The 20701-nt window shown below is 45.2% G+C and overlaps 1 protein-coding gene across 4 annotated transcripts in view; it reads left to right on the top strand.

Moving 5' to 3' along the window:
• The window catches only part of EDC3 (enhancer of mRNA decapping 3), a 52561-nt gene that overhangs the window by 28005 nt on the left and 3855 nt on the right, over positions 1-20701 (top strand). For all 4 annotated transcript variants that reach the window (XM_082387319.1, XM_082387320.1, XM_082387318.1 and 1 more), the window contains 3 exons: positions 2279-2614; positions 16120-16273; positions 19396-19613. In XM_082387319.1, coding sequence (XP_082243445.1) covers positions 2279-2614; positions 16120-16273; positions 19396-19613 — 708 coding nt within the window. The remainder of the gene's footprint in view (positions 1-2278; positions 2615-16119; positions 16274-19395; positions 19614-20701) is intronic.

The following is a 20701-nucleotide window of genomic DNA, read 5'->3' as shown; positions in this document are numbered from 1 at the left end:
GTGCCACCAGGGAAGTCCCTATTGATTTAATATTGAGGCAATACATTGATAATCCTACAAACTGGACTTTTTTCTCTAGTTCTTCCCTTGCCTACATACATTGCTAATGGTGTTATCCTGACCTTGTATTTTCATTCGTTTTTTTTTTTTAAACAGTATTTAACAGTATTTACATTCTAATTAGACAATCTCTGTCTTTTTTTTTTTTTTTTAATTTATTTATGGCTGTGTTGGGTCTTCGTTTCTGTGCGAGGGCTTTCTCTAGTTGCGGCAAGCGGGGGCCACTCTTCATCGCAGTGCGTGGGCCTCTCATTATCGCGGCCTCTCTTGTTGCGGAGCACAGGCTCCAGACGCGCAGGCTCAGTAATTGTGGCTCACGGGCCTAGTTGCTCCGCGGCATGTGGGATCTTCCCAGACCAGGGCTCAAACCCGTGTCCCCTGAATTGGCAGGCAGATTCTCAACCACTGCGCCACCAGGGAAGCCCTGTATTTTCATTCTTGTTCTCCCATTCCTAACCCAGCTCTGTTTCTCATCCATATTTCTGTAGCACTTTATATAAACTTCTATTATAATTCTCATTATATTGTATTTTAGTTATTTGCTTATATATCTCTCCTCCTTCCTTTTTGGGTAGCATGTCTTGGTTATGTACTATATTCCCGGTACCTGGCTGTGGCACACAGCATGCTCTCACTAAATGTTTTTATCAAATTATCAGAACTAGAACTTAACCCAGACTTTGACAAGCTTCTCAGTGGTTCGTAATCTCAGCTGTTCATGGTGACTCAGCCAACTCTTCCTCCCCTTCATAATTTTGGTCAGCCTTAGGTTTTTCTCAGAGGCCTAAATCTCATCCTAACTGCCAGCATAGCCCTTTTCCATACCAATATTTGGCATTAGGAAGACTTAGACATGAGTTATATTTGCAGAGTATACATCTTTCAGAATAATTATTGTAATTGATCTTGCTGATGTTGATTGATAACATTAAACAAATATTTATTGACTGACTGCTATGTACTAGAAACCCTGCTGGGGGTACCACAGTGATCATTTTATACACAAGGAAATTGAGAAGTTGGGTGATAGGTATAAGATTATACAACACGCAAATAGATCCTAGGTCTCGTGACTCATGGTCCATTGGATAGAAGGGAGTTGCTGTGAGAAAAGTTAGAGCAGTATAGTTGGGATGATACGTGTGAGGGGGTTTGCTCATGATCATCCTGACCTCTTCTTGAGTATTTTCAATAATTGAGGAGCTTGTTCTCACAAAAGGAAGTGCATGATGTTTATCCAGACTATGTTGGCAGTTCCATTTGCCACACCAGTCAGCTGGTCCATCCTTTCAGGGTGATCAGATGGGGCTCAAACTATAAATTCAGTTCAGGATTCTCTGGGAAGGGATGGTTTGGAGAATTCTGTGGGGTCTTCTGCCTTGGCTGCTAGAGGAGTAGTTGACTGATATGTGGTGGCCAAACAGAGTTTCAGAGACAGAGAGTGACTTGACTGCTGTGGTGTTGATATGCATCTTGGTGTGCCCTCTACAGGATCAGGTCAATATGGTCCTTGTCGTCATTTGATGGTTCAGAAATTGCCTTCCTAGAAGTGGTAAAATTTTGAGAAAAGAGTTCACATTAACCAAAAGATATAAAAGCAGGCCTGTAAATCAAAATATATCAACTTATAATGGTAGATGTATATCTGGCTCAAGGTCTGGAATCTGTCTAAACCCAGGAATTCCCTCCTACTGGGGTAGCCTGAGACTGAGTTAAAAAATCAGAAGATTGCTTGCTTGGTAAGCATGGAATTCAGAGCCACTTGAATAAGATCTTCCTGTGAGCTTCAGGTTATGAGGACTTGGCCTTCTTTTACTCTGGGGGTATTTCTCTCTTAATTAACTGCTGGACATTCAGAATCAAATCACCCAGACCTGTGGGAAGAGACTGCTGTATTCTTGCCCTTCCACTTTTTTGGTATATTCAGTTGTCAAAAAAGCCTCAGTCATTACCAATTCCCTTATGAAGAGCAGAGCTTAAGATTTCCAGACGCACTGCTTATTTCATATTCACTGTTAGTCGGGTAATATACGAAATCTATTATTCCATGAGATTTGTGGTAATTTTTTCTACTTAATGTGATTTAGGAATAGCTTTACCTTATACCATTTTCACATTGATTCCTGTAACACTGTCCACAAAGGACTAATGTATTTTCCACTTACAAATGAGCACTTTATGTGGGCACACTGACTTTAGTCCCTTTTTTTTTCTGCAGGGTCATCTAGTAGCAGGCACCCAAATCAGGCAACTCCAAAGAAAAGTGGCTTAAAGAACGGCCAGATGAAGAATAAAGATGACGAGTGCTTTGGGGATGATATTGAGGAGATCCCAGATACAGATTTTGATTTTGAAGGGAACCTGGCCCTTTTTGACAAAGCAGCTGTGTTTGAGGAGATTGATACTTATGAGAGGAGAAGTGGTACCCGTTCCCGGGGCATCCCAAATGAGAGGCCTACTCGGTACCGCCATGATGAGAACATCCTGGAGTCAGAGCCCATCGTCTATCGTCGGATCACAGTGCCCCACAACGTGAGCAAGGAGTTCTGCACAGGTAAGTTAACCCCATGTCCCACTGGCTGCTCTTCCTTTTTTTTTTTTTTTTTTTTAATACTTGAAACAGAATGACCCAGATTCTGAGTCAGAGTCTTGTAGTAGGAGTTAACTCAAGGGGCATGGTGGTTGGCCCATTATATTGTCTTTTAGAGACTGTGGCCAATATAGCATCCTACCTACCACTAGGCTGGGGTGGGGGCTGATTTCTCTACATGTCCATTTTTATCCTGTACCTGGCAGGATCTGGTCTGCTGTTAAGTATGTTATGATTAACAACTAAAGGCATAGAGGCTGACTATCTAGATTGACATAGTCAGCTCTATTTTTACTTTGGCTTCCCTGTTACTGCCTGTAGATTTTACCAGAAGTTCAACTCTGCTTCACTGGTTGTTTGCTGGGGTAAGAAATAGAGCTGAGTAGTTGAAACCATTGGCTAAAATTAGGGTTTCAATAAATTACATTTGTTTACTGCACTGTCCTCATCTCCTGCTAACCCTGGTCATTGAGGGTTGGCTAGTCATAATGCTTATGTGACAGTGTAGTGCCTTGGTAATTAGGTAGGTCACTGTGTATGATAGCCTGGTCTGTTAACTCAGTGATTTTTAGGTTTGTGGTTTTGTCTTATCTTTTAGCATTTGGATCTTTTCTTCAAACATGGCATTTGAGGCAGCTGTAGGACAGGTGGTCTACCTCATCCCTGTCTCTGTCCCTTCCCCCCAAACTTATTATTAACTGGGCTTCTTAGATTACAGATTGAAACTATTGTTGTTAAATGATCTTAGGAGCTAAAGGAGGAATCAGTCATTTTAATAAGTATAACAATCATCTGAAGTCTTGGAGTCTTGAATATAGGGAATATAAACCTTGAATGCTAGTAGCAGTTACAGGGAGATTTATGGAGACAGCTTAGTTACATATGGGGGAAGATCAGAGATATGGCATGGCATTTTTGTAAACATCAGTAGGGCTCTGTGGTATTTGGTTTTGCTGAGTGTAAAAGCTTCCATGTGAAAAAAAAGAAATAAGCAGGTTGTCAGGTTAAGAAAGACTACTAATTTCTGTCTTTCACTATCAGACTCTGGCAGGCACGCCTCTTTACTAAGGTAGTTTCCTTAAGTGACACTGACAGTGTGAGTTGCTGAACTCCTTTGATTTTTATCACCTATGTTAAGGCAAACAACCTAGCTCAGAATCAGGCTTAATTTAAATTGCCAGGTTTTAAGCTTTTCAAAGGCAGCTATCATCCAGCAGGTCTGGTTGTATACTCAGATCCTGCCGTCCATCCATTTTTTTTTTTTTTTTAACATCTTTATTGGAGTATAATTGCTTTACAATGGTGTGTTAGTTTCTGCTGTATAACAAAGTGAATCAGCTATACATACACCGTCCATCCACTTTTGACTGTTCTCCTTTTTACTGCCCTCAGTGGCAAAATAAGCTGCCTCTACTGGTAACTCTCTGGAAGCTGAGGTGGTTGGGTCGTGCCGTATGTGATTTCCCTGAAATTCCTGAGCTTGGGGAGATTATAGCCTGCCTTGGAGTGAAGTGGCTAACAGGGAGAGAATAGCAATAAGAATCAGGAAAGATTCTCAGATCTAAAAGAGCCTAAGAAAACATTTGCCAAAGTAGACAACAGGAGAGGTGGGAATTTTTCTTCCTACATACTCTTATCTCCCCAGCTTAATGTTCACACTTTGTTTAATGACAGAAGTGAAAGTTCCCTCCTCTCATATTTTTCCAGAATTGCCATTAACAGACATACTACAAACCACATGTGCTAGGCATTGGCCAAGAACTCGGGTATGGCGGCTTGTGGTGTGTAGCAACCAGCTGTGTTTCACTGGAGCATGACAGTGAGGGTACAAGAGGCCCTATAGCCTCATGCCATCTGGTTTTTCTCTTTGTTCTCAGCAGTGATAAGGAGTGGAAATGAAGTCCTTTTGCCAAGCAGGATCTATGCTGGAAATAGAGCAAGCAAGCAATTATCTTGCTGAGCAGCTTCTACAGGTGATTTTGTCTCTGTTCCAGCTCCAAGGCACAAGTCTCAAAGCAGGTTTTTACTCAATGTTATTCACGTAGTGCTTGGCTGGGGACACTTTTCCAGTTGGATTTACTGTCCAAATGTTAGTATCGGAATGAGGCAAGCTATCTGGAATATGTGGGGAAACATGCTAGGACAAAAAAAAATGTTAGTGTTAGGTTACTTGATCACCTAGTATAATTTTCTCATTTAACAGATTGAGGACATTGAGGTCCAGAGAGGTAAAGGCTCTATAAACCTTATCTATCACATTTCCTTTCCTTTTCTGAATACAGATATGTTAAAGAGAAAGAAGGATATAAGAAGAGAAGGGCAGTTTAATGGCAATTAGACTATATAGTCTTTTCTCTTTAGTATTCCCTCAGGACTAGACCAACTTAGATCTGCAGTTGTAGAGAGTGGTTTGGCTAGCTCCCCAATCTAGCCTTGTGGCATTCATGTCCTGGAACCCCAAATACTTATTTTCTGCTAATTCCCAGAGTAGCAAAAGAACATGTTTACTACCCATTTGGTAATGGCTTGGGTTTCAGAATTCTGGCAGCTTGCTGCTGGTATCCTACACATTGACTGCATGCTGAGTGGTGTCAACAGTTTCTAAGCTGTTATTCTCTAATTGCTCATACTCCTCTTGGCAATACTCTTTGCCAACTGTGTGCATGGAGGGGGGCAGTGTTATAAAAGGTCTATTGATTGGGAAAACACATTCAGGAAGCAGCTAAATTTAGCTCTTTGTTTAACCCAAATCTTTTCTCTCTGGAGGGTCCCTTTGGGTCCTTTAACAGTGCTGCTATCTCCAACAGATTGTCAGACATTCCTCCAGCTTGGACCTACGCTGCTAAATAATGGTACCCTGTGGTTGCATACATGTTGGTTAAGTTTGCCTGTAAAATGCTAGATGCATGTGAGCACTCTGTGTTCAGAGGTGAGAGGTCCCCAAAGAACACCGGTTAGGAGAGTGGTAAGGCTTCAGAGAAGAATCTTTGCTCAACATTCATAGTATTCTCAAAGTAATTTTTAAGACAGTGTGGGCCAGTAGGAACACTGTGCTTATTATATGTAAGTCACTCTAAGACAGTCCTTGTATCCAAGTAATTAAGATGTACTAGGAAATGGAAAGATACCATATATGCCTGGAGTCCAATGAGAGTGTGGACATTAGCATTGGGTGTTGAGAGGCACGAGAGGTCTTGAAGGCTGGGCTGATCAGGAAAGGCTTCACAAAGGGAGCAGGACAGAAGCCTTGAAGCATGGGCAGGATTTCACCAGAGAGGAAGAGGAAGATACTTATGGGTAGGCTGGGCAGGTGCTGGTGTAGTGTGATAAAGGCTGTGTGGGAGATTGGCTATTGGCTGGTTTGGCCAGGGCGGAGATTTTTGTGTGGGGGAATAGCAGGAATTAAAAATAGCTTTAGACCAGAGCTCAGAGAGCCTGTGTGCTAATGCTGCCCCTTGTTTTATGGCCATGAGGAGCAACTGAAGGATTCTGAAAAAGACATGATCCAAAATCTCTTTTAGGAAAATTTGTTAGTCTTTAGCAAGACTGGTCTCATGATAGAGTTCAGAGTAGAATTTGAGGAGAGAGACCAGAGCAGGAAGATAAGTTAGACTGATGACATAACTAATATGCCAGGGGTTTGGACCTCTGAATGGAAAGGAAGACAGAGATGTGAGAGAAGTGACAAAGGGGAATTTGATAGGATTTGATGATTGAAGACAGGTTGAAGAGGGTTGAGTGAACAACAGAATTGAAAAGCATTGAATCTGTGGGGTGTGAAGAATGGCAGCGAGTCTAGTTGTGGAACGTCTAGGTTTTAATGGGCCAAGTTTTTGTGATTTTCTTCTTGCATTGCTTTGTGGCTGAGCCCAGAGAAAGCAATTAGTAGAGTTGCCACACTGAGGGACTTACTAATTATTCAATATTAAAGGCTTCAATGAGGAGGCTTCTGTAGGGTCAGAGAATTGAGATATGTAGCCACGTGGGGACTACTGAGCCTGTTTCCTTGTCTGTAAAGTGGGATAATATTTGGCAATTAAATGAGATCACGTGGAAAGCAACTAGTGCAATGCCCGGCTTATAATTATTATTCAGTCAATATATGACTTTAATGTGAAGTGCAAAGGCTGTCTCAATAAAGTTACTTCAAAGCGTCAACATTTATAAAACTTTTACTATGTGCCAGGCACCGTTCTAGATGCTCTGGTAAGTCATTGTCCATCACCTCAGGGGCCTTACATAGGGTAACCAGATGTGTAAACAAATAATGGAAGTGTGTACAAGATTTAGAGGTGGCAGAAAAGGAAGGGTGAGTGCCTGGTTCAGGAGAAACAACATTATGATCACCGTCATAATATTGGATGTTCATTGGGTATTTACTGTGTCCTGGGCACCATTCTAAGCACTTCACATGCTTATCACAGTTAATTTTCATGGCATCTCTATGAGGTACTGTTTTCCCCTTTTTGTTATTATCCTCATTTTGTTGGAGTTAAGTGTTCCATTAAATCTTTCACCAGGAATGACTTCAAAGTGTCTAGAATTCTTCATTCCCTGGGTTCTAATAAATTCTTCTCAGGTTCATTTATTCAAGACCCCTTCATTTTGGGTAGAATTCTGATTTAATTTCTGCCATTTTTTTCCCACTGTGTAGCCTTCTTTTGTCTTCAAGTATATAGAAGCCAGATGGGAGGCAACAGGGTGCTATTGGTACAGGCACTGAATCTCCACAGTTGTCCCATCGGCTTTGCCTGAAGGATGTTCCTCAGCCTCCACACTATGTGTCTGCTGAAGTTTGGGGAGTAGCAAGTGTATGAAGATGACCTGAAGTAGAGTTACTGCTTACTGTCTTGCAAAAGGATCAAGTCAGAGTTTGAGTGAGGCACTCTGGTTTGAGCTCCCTTAGTTCAGCACCACTTAACGCATACTCATTTTTCTCAGTAAAAGCAGTTCTAGTTCTACTCTGAAGGGGAGTAGCTGGTGAAGCCACAGTTGGCTTGTTTCTGCTGCTTCTGGCTTGCCTCTTTATTCTTCTCTTTGCGCTTCAGTAGCGCTGTATCTTGCTCTCAGGACAAGCTCTGCTTTCACCATTCCAGGCTGTCAGTTGTTTTCCACAGCTGGCGTTCCATTTCTGCCTCTGAGCCCTGTCTGCCTTCCTCTGCTTCTTGTCCCCAGAGGCCCTCAAGATGTGTCCTAATGCTTTCAAGATGAGCAGTGTTTTTTACCTCCTGAAGAACAGGTAATCAGGAAATCTGTTTTGGGTTTGTTTATGTGTTCAGAAGGAATTCAGAAAGAAAGAAATCTTTGAGCTTAGAAGTGGCCATTGAGGAATTTTACCCTGAGGATAGTGAAGACTGCCTTCAGTGGCTATCGTGCTCCTGAGGAGGATCCTTCTCACGCGGAGACTCGAGTGTCTGCTGCAGTGGAACTGGTCATGATCTCACTGCTTTTTCAAACCATTGACCCAACCCACATGGGTTCTTCCTTGATCTCCCTTCAACCCTCATTCCCCTTCCTGTGTTTACAGATTAGACCATGTGCTACAGGGATGCCATTCCCGGGGAGGCACCTCTTTTACATTTCTTATCCTAAGAGAGCCACAGGGGAGACATGAGGAGGTAAATTCTAGGAGGTGTTCTGGACCAGAAAACCTGCATTAACAATACCTGTGCTCCTGCACCAAGTGCCGCCACAGCTTTTCATTGAGCAGAGCTGATGAGCCTGGTTTCTGAAATTGTGTCTCTGCAGGCAGACTTCCTTGACAGTGACTTGGTTGATTCTGGGGAACCTCAGGTTCTAGCAGATCCTCCGGTGCCAGGAGTGGAGGGAGTAGTTATTTCTTTTAAAATTTATTTATTTATTTATTTATTTTATTTATGGCCGTGTTGGGTCTTCGTTTCTGTGCGAGGGCTTTCTCTAGTTGTGGCGAGCGGGGGCCACTCTTCATCGCGATGCGCGGGCCTCTCACTGTCGCGGCCTCTCTTGTTGCGGAGCACAAGCTCCAGACGCGCAGGCTCAGTAGTTGTGGCTCACGGGCCCAGTTGCTCCGCGGCATGTGGGATCCTCCCAGACCAGGGCTCGAACCCGTGTCCCCTGCATTGGCAGGAGGATTCTCAACGACTGCGCCACCAGGGAAGCCCAGTTATTTCTTTTAATGTGGAATCCTTCAGAGTTTCTGGGCTTGGATAATCAGGTGGACACTTGTCATCAGCCTGAAGGGCTTGGTTGTCGTCCTTGGCACTCATGAGGTTTTAGAGCAGTACTGTTAAGACAGGTGTCTTGGCTTAGACTCTTCCCCCAGTAATGAACACTTGTGCTTCCTACAGTCCTACTGGAAAAGGTCTCATGGCAACTTGCTGCCAGAGTTTTTTTTTTTTTTTTTTTTTAAGTGTATGTCTGTATTTTAAATTTTTATTTATTTATTTATTTATTTTTGGCTGTTTTGGGTCTTCGTTTCTGTGCGAGGGCTTTCTCTAGTTGCGGCAAGCGGGGGCCACTCTTCATCGCGGTGCACGGGCCTCTCACCATCGCGGCCTCTCTTGTTGCGGAGCACAGGCTCCAGACGCGCAGGCTCAGTGGTTGTGGCTCACGAGCCTAGTTGCTCCGCAGCATGTGGGATCCTCCCAGACCAGGGCTCGAACCCGTGTCCCCTGCATTGGCAGGCAGATTCTCAACCACTGCGCCACCAGGGAAGCCCTACTGCCAGAGTTTTTTAATTTTAAGAGTTTAAGCTCAAACTAAGGGCTGGGGGATCTGGAGCCAGCACATGATGGCCTGACACCTGAGTTTTGATGAAGGTGCCAATTGGTCATTTTAGAAACTTGAGTTGGTCTCTGCAAATGTGATTGTTTTTGCTATTATGTGCCCTTTGCCATTTCACAGCCACACGCGTCTGGCCAGAGCAAGGAAGGGGTTTGATTTCAATGTATCCATCATCCTCCTTAAATTCAACATATCAAAGCTAAATCAGTCATTCACCCCCTCCCATAGCTTTGACTCCTTAGCATTCCCATTTCTTTCAGTGGAATCACCATTTTTAAAGTGTCCAGCATGAAACTTTGTGGCTATCTTTGCCTCTTACTTCTTATAAAAATTCATGACTAGAGGGCTTCCCTGGTGGCTCAGTGGTTAAGAATCCACCTGCCAATGTGGGGGACACGGGTTTGAGCCCTGGTCCGGGAAGATCCCACATGCTGCAGAGCAACTAAGCCCATGCGCCACAACTACTGAGCCTGCGCTCTAGAGCTCGCGAGCCACAACTACTGAGCCCATGTGCCACAACTACTGAAGCCTGCACACCTAGAGCCTGTGCTCCACAACAAGAAAAGCCACTGCAGTGAGAAGCCCACGCACTGCAACAGAGTAGCCCCCGCTTGCCACAACTAGAGAAAGTCCACGTGCAGCAATGGAGACCCAACACAGCCAAAAAAAAAAAAAAAATTCATGACTAGAAAGAACCCTGGAGGCCATTTTTTGCTAATTTAATAACACAATGATTCCTTCTGACAAGGAGTTTTCCTTTATCCTCAGTATTCATTCTGACTCTAGATTCTCTTCTTCCTCAGTGGTCCTTGAAATTGTCATGACCTTTTACTTTTTTATGCTACCCCACAGGTTCCCTTTGTCCCTTGAAATCGATTCTACATGGCCTTCTGCCCTCATTTTCTAGCCCTGTCAACTTCATCCTGTATAAAACAACTTGGTTTTAATGCCTTCTGAAGTCTGGCCCTGCCCACTACTCTAAACTAGCCTTCATGGCAGTCTCTGGGCTCCAAGCCAGGGTAGTTTTCATCTGCTCATGTCACACCCTTTCCAGCCTCTGTAACTTTGTTCATGGTTCCTCCGCCACCTCAGGTGCGCTCCCTTTTCTATCATTGTGACTGTAATTCTGTCTGTCTTGTGAGGCGTGGTTCAGATTGAGGATTTGACACTACCTACAGCTCCTGGTTTGAAATTCCTATTTTACACCTGTGCTCAGGATGACACAGTTTTTTTTCTCTGATGTTTGCACATATATATTTTTTGTTTCCAGCTAGGTTGTAAGACTGGGAATGTGGTTTGTTTTCATATTCTTTTTATTTATTCTGTTTCCTGCCATTCCCGCCCCCCACCACCACTGGCTTGATGTATTATTACTCTGCAAACATTTGTTGATCGTATTTGGAGGCACTTTACTCTTTTTTCTCTCCAACTTTTTATATTGAAAAAAATTTCAAACTTTCAGAAAAGGTGCTAGAATAGTATAGTGAACAACCATATGTCCTTCATTTAGATTCACCAGTTAACATTTTGCCACATTTACTTTATAGAAATGCACACACACACACCCCTGAACAATTTAGATTTAGTTGCACTCATTACATTTCACCCGTAAATACTTCCATATGTATTCAGTAGGATGTTGCTCTCTACAGCCACACTACAAGATTGCGCTCAGGAAATTTAAAATTAATACAAAAGTATTATCTAATTCCATATGCAAAGCTTTCCAGTTGTCCCAATCATGTCCTTTATAGTTGTTTTTTTTTTTTTTAACTCATTTATTTTTTGGCTGCGTTGGGTCTTCATTGCTGTGCACGGGCTTTCTCTAGTTGCGGTGAGCGGGGGCTACTCTTTGTTGCAGTGCGCAAGCTTCTCATTGCAGTGGCTTCTCTTGTTGCACAGCACGGGCTCTAGGTGCACGGGCTTCAGTAGTTGTGGCATGTGGGCTCAGTAGTTGTGGCTCACGGGCTCTAGAGCGCAGGCTCGGTAGTTGTGGCACACGGGCTTAGTTGCTCCACAGCATGTGGGATCTTCCCGGACCAGGGCTCGAACCCATGTCCCCCCACATTGGCAGGCAGATTCTTAACCACTGTGCCACTAGGGAAGTCCCTATAGTTGTATTTTTAATCAACCATTGCATATTACATATAGTTGTCAGATCTCTTTCATTTCCTTTAATCAGGACAGTTCCCACAACTTTTGGTGTCCTTTGTGATATTGACATTTGTAAAGAGTCTAGGCCAGTTGATTTGCAGAATAACCCTTGGTTTTGATTTATTGATTGTTTCCTTTTGATGTGATTCATGTTGAACCTTTTTTCCAGGATTTTGGTGGGACTCTGTCTCTCTTGGAGCATTACATCATACAGTACACAACGTCAGTTTGTCCCATCACTGAGGCTAGTTTGATCACTTGGTAAGGTGTTGTCCAACAGATTTCTTCCTTGTAAAGATACTTTTCCCCTTTGTAATTAGTAATCTTGTCAGGAAGTCCTTTACCTCTTGAGTCCAAAGCTTGTTCCAGTAGAGCTTTAACCTGAGGGAATGAGATCCAGTGTGGATAGGAGGCTGTTCTAGTTGTTAACGGGGGAAGGAAGAAGTGGGGAAAGAGTCAGAAACATCTTACCCGCACTTGCCTTTGGTTACAGCTGGACTCTTACCCAGCTGCAGAGAGGAATGCCCTGAGGCTGTCACACAGGTTTCCTTCACATTCATTCATTAACTCAACACATATTATGTAGCCCCTCCGCTAGGCACTGTGCACTGAAGGCACAATGGAGAGGAAGGGGATGCAGCAGTGGACAAGACAGTTACTGCCCTCATGGAGCTTACAGTTTAGTGAAGTAGATAGTCCAAAAGGAAAAAAGAGTTATTTACAAATTGTATTAAGCACAGTGAAGCAGGTAGGCAGCATGCTGAGACTGAGGGATCTTTAAACTGAGACCTGAAGAATGAGGAACCTGCCACGTGTGGTGTCAGGGAGCATTGGAAGAGAGAAGAGAGTGCCGGAAGAGGGAAAGCATGTGAGGGGACGTGCTTCCTGAGGCTGGGAGGAACCTGGAGTACTGAGGAACCAGGAGGCAGCCCCGATGCCCAGAGCGTGGTGCAGGTTGAGGCCCGAAGTAAAGGGGCTGAAGTGCACAGGGGCCAGATCACGGGGTGCCTTGTGGACCCCAGTAAAGAGTACTAGGGGTATTTAGGTTTCTCGTAACAAATTCCTCTTTCAAAGGTATGCTTGACACCAAATTGCGTTTTGTGGCAGCCTTAATATAAGTCTACAGGGGCTGTCTGTACATTGGGTCTAAAGGTATGCGTTTACCAGTTGTTTTATACTCCAAAAAAGAACTCGTCTGATATTGCTGCCCGATTGTGTGACCACCACAGAATGGAATCAGAACTCATAGTCCTGGAGAAATCCCCATGCCCAGTAATGGGCTGTGCTCCTCATTGATAAGACATAGGATACAAACAGCCTTTCCAACTAAAAGGCCATGCCAGTGTGAGGATTGAGTTTGGATTTGAGATGACGCTTTGTTGTGGGAGCCCTGTTACACAACAGAAAGGCTGGGAGGTATGAAGGACAGGGAGGGAATGTACATGCAGAGGCTGCGGGGGAAGGCTTGGACGTGGTGCTAGAAGGTGTCTTGAGGGTGGGGAAGTGCGATGGAGGGTGTGATAACATGCATATGTGTCCGTAAAGGAGGGAAAGGCCCCAAATAGTATGTACTGGAAGGAGCAGTGCGGAAGTGACAAAGACATGAAGAAGGGGCAGCACACATGGTGCTGGGCCGCGAGGCTCCATGGCCCTGCTTCAGGCTGTGGAATGAGCTGTGCGGGGAGGAGGCATCTTCTCTCCTGGCCTGTACTGGGTGTGCTTAAGCCGTTTTCCTTGATATCCTAAGATTAATCAGATCCTAAGAAGTGCTCTGCTTGTCACGAACTGGCTATAATTATATCTCTCTCTTGTTTCACTGACAGCTCTGAAGTACATATTAATATTAAGAGAAGCCCTACCAACTAATTTTACTGCCTTGGTTCCCAAACAATAAAGATCCACCTTCCAACCAAAATATAATTGGGCTTGGCCCATGTTCAGGCTTTGGTGATGTTATTGTTTGCAGTTTACACGCTATGTTCTTGGTTCCCTTCCTTTGGAGTTTATTTTATTCCCTCTGCCTGTTTCTGATAAGCCAGTCTGACTGGTTGGACTCTGTGTGTAAATGTTGAAAAGGAACATTTTGTGGTGCTAGCATGTTCCTTTCAGAGATACAGAGTAGAATACAGTGAAGTCCTAGACCCTGCGACCGGCAGACTAAGCAGAAAGGATTCCTGGCTATATCTTTCCCTAGGCTACAAAACATGCCAGTTCATCAACAGGACCCCTTCCCTGCAGCACAAATCAGTGAGATGTAACAGACACACAGTTTCCAGCTGCAGCATTCAGCCAGCCAGCATGGAGTAAACTCTTCTCCGCCTGTGCCATGAGTTTTGTACCCCTAAGACTGAGGAGGAAGGTAGCAGAAAACACTCAGCCTGCCCCCAGAGAGCCCTCAGAACCGGAGAGGGGGTGCCTATACGCAGAGCACAAGACCTAGTCCCAGAAAGAAAGTTTGATTAGTGGGGTGGCAGGCCCAAGACTCACTGCCCTGATCTGTTTCAAATTCACCAGGAAGGGAATACGTAGGTGAAGAAATGCACAGACTTGAGGGAAAGCTCTCCCTTGCGTGACTCTGCAGGTGAAGAGGGTGTTTGAAGTAGGCAAGTGCATGACTTGTCTGACAGGTTTAGAGTTGTTAGTGGCTTAGGACTCCTGAGAATTCATTCAGCTTTTTCACACTGCTGTCAGTGGTTCCTAATTAGTTCTGATAACATGTGCATGTCTGGAGCAGGCCATAAGAAATGGCTCTTTTAATCAGCGGTTGACTTGCAAGGTCAGGCTACAGCCTCCAGCATCGGCATCCGGGATATCAATGACTGACATTTCACAAAGGGTGAGGGGAGAGGCGAAGCTCACTGTTCGTTGTCTCTGCCCCAGGCAGGAGTAGGACTCATACAGGTGGAAGGGGTCAATTAACCGACTGGATAGTGTGAATTTTGACATGGCGATGGTTTTTATTTCATTATTACATTAAGTTATTATCATTTTGCCTTATTTTGCCTTCCCTTGAGAGGATACAGATGTGGGTGCTTTAAGTTCAGTCTTTATGCTTGGATTTCTGTTGTTAAAATGTACAGCCACAGTCTAATTCTGTGTGGTTTTAAGAATCCATGTAGGCAGGATTGGATATCTGATAGAACCTCAAGAAATTTCTCCCGAAAGGATCAGTGAGGAAGAGAAGTTTTTCTATACAGGGTTCTGGAACCAACAGGATGATGATGCACTTTCTGAAAACTTCTGCCTTCGAGTTAAGTAAGCCACACAAGAAATAACAGTAGGTTTGCATCATTTATACGTTTGAGTACCTGATGAGAACTTGCCTCTATTGGTAAATAACTACAGCTGGGACAGTATAACTGAGGTGGGGGCTGAGGAGGTAAGAGGCTTATTTCCTACTTTGAGGAGTTTACAGTCCAGTATAGATGAGGACACAGGATCTAAAAAGGCATGTGATCCAGCCAGACAAAACTAATTACATGCAATCCCATGATGACTTGCTGATTGGAATCTGTGTTTCTTGGTCTGCCAGTGAGGCCAGATGGGGCTGTTTGGCAGAGGGTTTGCTCCCTTGGGGCCAGCCCAGTGGCTTTAGCCTTTGTAAGATGGCATTGGTTGTCAAGGCAAAAGATCACAATTTTTGACTTTGTTGTCTCTTTCCTGTCCTGGTTTTCTGGGCCCTGAAACGGCCCCTTGCTACTGATATGTATAAGACTATGGACGCCTTCAAGTGTACCCAGCTGCTGCAGACTTTGACCTTGTAAAACCAGGTATCAATACTTTCCATGGTGTACTTTCAATGACTATGATTCTCCCTAACCTTTATAGAGTTCTGTTTGTTTATGGTGAGTAAAAGATTCTTCTGAGTCGCTTAAAGCAAGCCATAGGTTACTTTCCGTGTACTCTTTCCCTGTGGTAAGAGTATTGGGTTACAGTCACCCCAAATGGGGAGAAAATGACAAAATTATTTAAGAAAACAAGTTCCTAGTTGAATTTCTTCAGCCAAAAGGAAGGGCTAAATAGAGGACAATAGGAGGAAGAAGATGTGGGGAGCAGATGGGATGAACAAGTCATCCTGCCTTGAAACTGAACAGCAGGGACCAAGAGGGTCAGGAGGGTTAGCTAGTGTCTGTTCCACTCTGGGGAAGGATAAGGCGGTCTGCTTGTGAGGAAAACCTCACTGCCAGGAACGGCATTTCCCCCACTTTGAGAAAAGCATGTTTTCTTCTAATGTGGTTGATAGATTGCAGCCTTTTCTTGATAGTACCAAATACATCTTCATGGATTTGGCCTTTGTGGTCTAAAGCTACACTTCTAAGAGAGTTTAAGTTCATCCCTGCTCTGTGGTAACCTGAAGAGGTTGTTACTCAGTTCCCCATGCACTGCCTGAGCTCTGTGGAGAGCGGCATAGCACGCCTAAGTCCCAGATTAGGCAGATGGGCTGGGGAGGGTCAGTCTTAAAGTCTTGGCTGTCACAGATCAACTACACCCATTTGTGGAGCTGGTTTCCTGTAAGCACTTTCCCTTTTTCCTCACCTCCTTTCCAACTGCAGACTCTGGCCTGGTTGTCCCAAGTATTTCCTATGAGCTGCATAAAAAGCTGTTGTCTGTGGCTGAGAAGCATGGCTTGACTCTGGAGCGGAGACTGGAGATGACAGGCGTGTGTGCCAGTCAGATGGCACTGACCCTACTCGGAGGACCCAACAGGTAAATGCCTCCAGATCGGCGGGGGCTGAGTGTGGGGTGAGGCTGCTCTGCCTCAGCACCACCACAGTGCGTCACACACACAGTTCATCAGACCGTTGCTGTTCCTCTAACGTGAGTACCTCTGTGAAGTCACTTTCCTGGATGCTACAAGGTTTTTGTTTGCCTCTCTCACCCTTGTCCTGGAAGTCCTCATTCTTCTCCCAGCAAACCACCCTTTGATCCTTCCTTCGTGGTAACAGCTGACTCTCAGACTCCTGCTGACTACCAGAGGCTTGCTTTCTAAGAACCTTCAGAGACCCAGCCTTTGGAACTCGCCATTCACTCAGAGGGCTGGGATAAAAATCAATCCTCAGTTCTATACCTGAGAGCTTCTAGAATAACCCTGACAACTGGGTATAAGAGCTAGACTTTGGTACCTTTCCACTTGCCCTTTAGGCTGCTATATCAGGGGCAGTGCTTAGTTTTGTGGATGTTTACTGATACCATGTACCAGACCTTGTGCTAGGGCTAGGGATACAAAGAATAAGAAAATACTGCTCTTGTCCTCCAGTAGCCTAGTGAGGTCTCCAGAAAGTCCAGTGCTGTGGTAGAGGAAACAGAAGACTCTCCAGGAAGCCACATTTCTACTCCAGGCTGGAGAAGCCACTCACCACCCTTCCTAGAGCAGTGGCATCCAAACTGAGTCCTACAGAGCAAGGGGGAGTTCACAGCGGCGAGCAGGAAGGGGGAAAAGTAAAAAGCGTGTGCCAAGGGCAGAAAGGATCAGGAGACTGTGGATCCATAAGTCATTTTGTGTGGCTGGAATGTAGGGCTTTGGTACAGCTGAGAGATAGGGAGCTGCTGAAGGGATTTCAGTAGGGCTGTAACATGGTTAGTCTTGTGTTTTAAAAAGGCGACTTTGGCCAAGTAGATTAATGGAGGCAAGACTGGGGCCATGAGACCAGTTAGAAAACTGAGCCAGGGGCCAGATGATGGTGGCCCCAAGCAGGGAAGTAGGGATCAGAGAAGTGGGTGGATGAGGGAATTTTTAAAGGTAAAATCAGCAGGGCAGGGTATTGAATGGATATGGAAGGTGATAGAAAGTGAAGTGTCGGTGATCACTGAACTTAAAGCGTTCTAGCATGGACATCTGGTTGGATAGTGATAGCATTCACTGTGATAAGGAACGTGGGAAGAGGGGCAGGTTTGGGGGAGATGATGGATTTTGTTCTGGATATGCTGGGTTTAGGAGGCCTGTGAGACATCCAGATAAACCACTGGCAATCTGGATCTGAAGTTTAGAAAAAGGTCTGAGCAGAAGATAAAGATCTGGAAGTCATCATCTGGTACATGGTATAAGAATAGGCAAGCTCCTCTAAGGAGAGGGTGTAAAGGGAGGAAAGGGCCTAGGGTGGAATTCTGGGGAACATCAGCATTAAAGCAGAGTTACGAGATGAGGAGCCTTCCAAACTAGCTAAGAAAGTTTAAAGCCAGAGAGGTAAGAGAACCAAGAGGGTAGTGTGTAAGAACCAAAGGAATGGTGTTTGAGGAATAAAGGGATGGTCAGCAGTGGCGATGCTGAGAGAGCAAGCACAATTAGAGTTGACAGGTATCTGCTGGATTTGTCAATGAAGAGGAGGACTTTGGTAGCCTTGTGGGAGAGTGGTGTCTAAAGTGATCCACGCTGGCTGTGAGGTTTCCCCTCCTGGCTGCTCCACTCCCCTCACCCTATAGCATTGTGTTCATTCCTCCTTGTCCCTTGATTTAGGCCTGCTTCCCAACCTGGATCCCTGGCCTCTCCTCTGCCAGGAAAGAGCCAGTGGAGACCCCAAAAGAGGAAGTAGTGCAAGCTGCTCTCTGAAGGACTATCCTGCCCTTGGGTCTGATGACCGTTGAACCTTCTCCCAGAGCAGCCATTGGGGCAACTTGAGGAATAACCCCTGTGAAGGGAGAAGTACTCGTCATATTTCCGTAAGATGCAAACACGGTGAGGGAAATGAATGACTCGGTGTATATGTACAGTACATTACCACATTCCCCCAAATGTATTTGGAGAGTGGGGGTTTCCTCTTTGGCTTGACAACATCTGTCTTCCTCTCTTTGGGGAAAAACAGTGACTGTCACTGCTCCGCCCCTAAGCAGGGGCCTAAGCCTCTTTCTTGCTGTTCATCTCCCCTTCCCTTCCTGCCCTGGGGGCAGACTGAGTCGGGCACAGCTCTAGGGCTAATCCTCTAAACCTCCTTACTTGTGGCTGAGACCAGAGAGGTCTCAGCTTTGAACGGCAGGAAGCTGGAAGTGACTTCATCAGGAAGTGGGTGTCCAAGGCAGCTACCAGCCTAGGAGGCCAGGAAGCCCCTAGCCTGCCCGCTGCCTCCTCTGTGACCGGTAGTGTAACAGTGCCAGCATCGATTGAGTACTTTGTGTGTCGGTTCCTGTTCCAAGTGCTTTACATCCATTCATCCACCCAGCGTCCTGTGAAATAGGTACTATTAGTATCTACACCATTGCCCTTATTAGCTTACTGGCAGCTCAGTACAGAGAACTTGGACTGGCAACTGATTGAGGATGTTTAGAACTACCCTCTTGGGTACTTGCTGTGAGTGTCTTAGGAGTTGAGCCAGAGTAATCGTAAAAGGGGTGGGTCAGAGTTTCACAAGTGAAGGGGTTTCTGGGCAGGGGAAATAGTTGGAGCAGAAGCAAGAAAGAACCTTACACGTGCAGCAGAGAATGATGAGACCAGTGTTCCTGCAGTGGAGCAGATATGTCGGGGAAGAAGAGCAAAGAAGGCTGCAGAGGTAGAAAAGCCTCTTTGCTAAGAAGAGTTTGGACCTAATAGGTCATACGGAGAGAACAGTAAGTGTCCTTGGTCAGAAAGCAATGTTCTGGCAACAGTGTTATATGGAACAAGATCTGGGTGAACTACCTAATGAGAGGACCCAGCAGATGACGTGACACCGGGATGTGGGACAGTGGGAGTGCCACCCTGTAAACCTGGCCTTTAGTGCATTTTGTCCATCCCCCTCTGGAACCTGGGACTAGCGAGAACTCTGAGAGCAATAGGTGCCGAGAGGCACTTGCCTGGTATATGATGCAAGGGATTGGCAGGTCTGCAGCTGATAATGCTTCTTTGCCTTCTGTTCCAGGTTGAATCCCAAAAATGTTCACCAGAGGCCTACGGTGGCCCTGCTATGTGGGCCGCATGTGAAGGGGGCTCAGGGTATCAGCTGTGGGAGGCACCTAGCCAACCATGATGTCCAGGTCATCCTCTTCCTGCCCAACTTCGTGAAGATGCTGGAATCCATTACCAACGAACTGTCTCTCTTCAGCAAGACCCAGGGCCAACAAGTGTCTAGCCTCAAAGGTGAGCACTTGCACAGAGCTGGGCTGAGGCCCTCTCCGTCCTCGGTGCTTTCACTGGTCTGGCGGTGCCGCCCAGTGGTGACAGGTGGAAAAGCACCACAAGTGTAAAGAGTGCTTTGCCGGCAAGTAGTCTTAGTGTCTAAGGAAATAAATACCTTTGGTGTCGACTTGCCTACTTCCTATCCCTTCACCCTCCTCCTTCTCCCACTACTCAAATGGAGAGGTGGGGACCCATTTATTCATTTCACAGATATTTACAGAACGGGCACTGTTTTTGACACTGGGGATATGGCGATAGATTTTTTTCTCTAAAAAAATATTTATTTATTTGGTTGCATTGGGTCTTAGTTGTGGCAGGCGGCTCCTTAGTTGCAGCTCAGGGGTTCCTTAGTTGCAGCTCGCTGGCTCCTTAGTTGCAGCATGCGAACTCTTAGTTGCGGCATGCATGTGGGATCTAGTTCCCAGACCAGGGATCAAACCCAGGCCCCCTGCATTAGGAGAGTGGAGTCTTAACCACCGTGCCACCAGGGAAGTCCCAGATTTATTTTCTTAATCCATGCTTCCGTGGAGCTTACATTCTGGTTAGGACAGATGACAAGTAATATCTCTATCGGGTCACATGGCAGTAAGTGTTATGGAGACAAATAAAGCAGGGAAGGAAGACAGAGAATGTCAGAGGGTTGGGTGGAGGGTAGCAGACTTAGACATTTCAAGGTCCAGTTATAAAGGGCCTGTGGATCACTGTGAGGGTTTGATATTTTACTCTGGGTGAGATGGAGAGTCACTGGAGGAATTAGTAGAAGAAAGATATAATCCAACTCGGGTTCCAAATGATCATTATGGCTGTTGTTTGAGAGCAGACTGTAGGCTTACAAAGAGTTATTAAGGCTGTTGTGATAATTGGAGAGAGAAATGTTGGTGGCTAAGACAGCGTGGAAGTGATGAAAGGTGGTTAGTTTCTGAAGCAATATTGAAGATAAGAGTTTACAGATTGGGTGTAAGGGACGAGAGAAAGAGAAGGGTTAAGAATGACTCTAAGGTTTTTGGCCTGAGTAACCGGAAGGATGGAGGTCCCATCACTGAGATGGG

This window comes from Balaenoptera borealis, assembly GCF_965194805.1.
Source record: "Balaenoptera borealis genome assembly, chromosome: 3".
Taxonomy (NCBI): Eukaryota; Metazoa; Chordata; class Mammalia; order Artiodactyla; family Balaenopteridae; genus Balaenoptera; species Balaenoptera borealis.
This window is presented reverse-complemented; position numbering and strand designations above follow the sequence as displayed.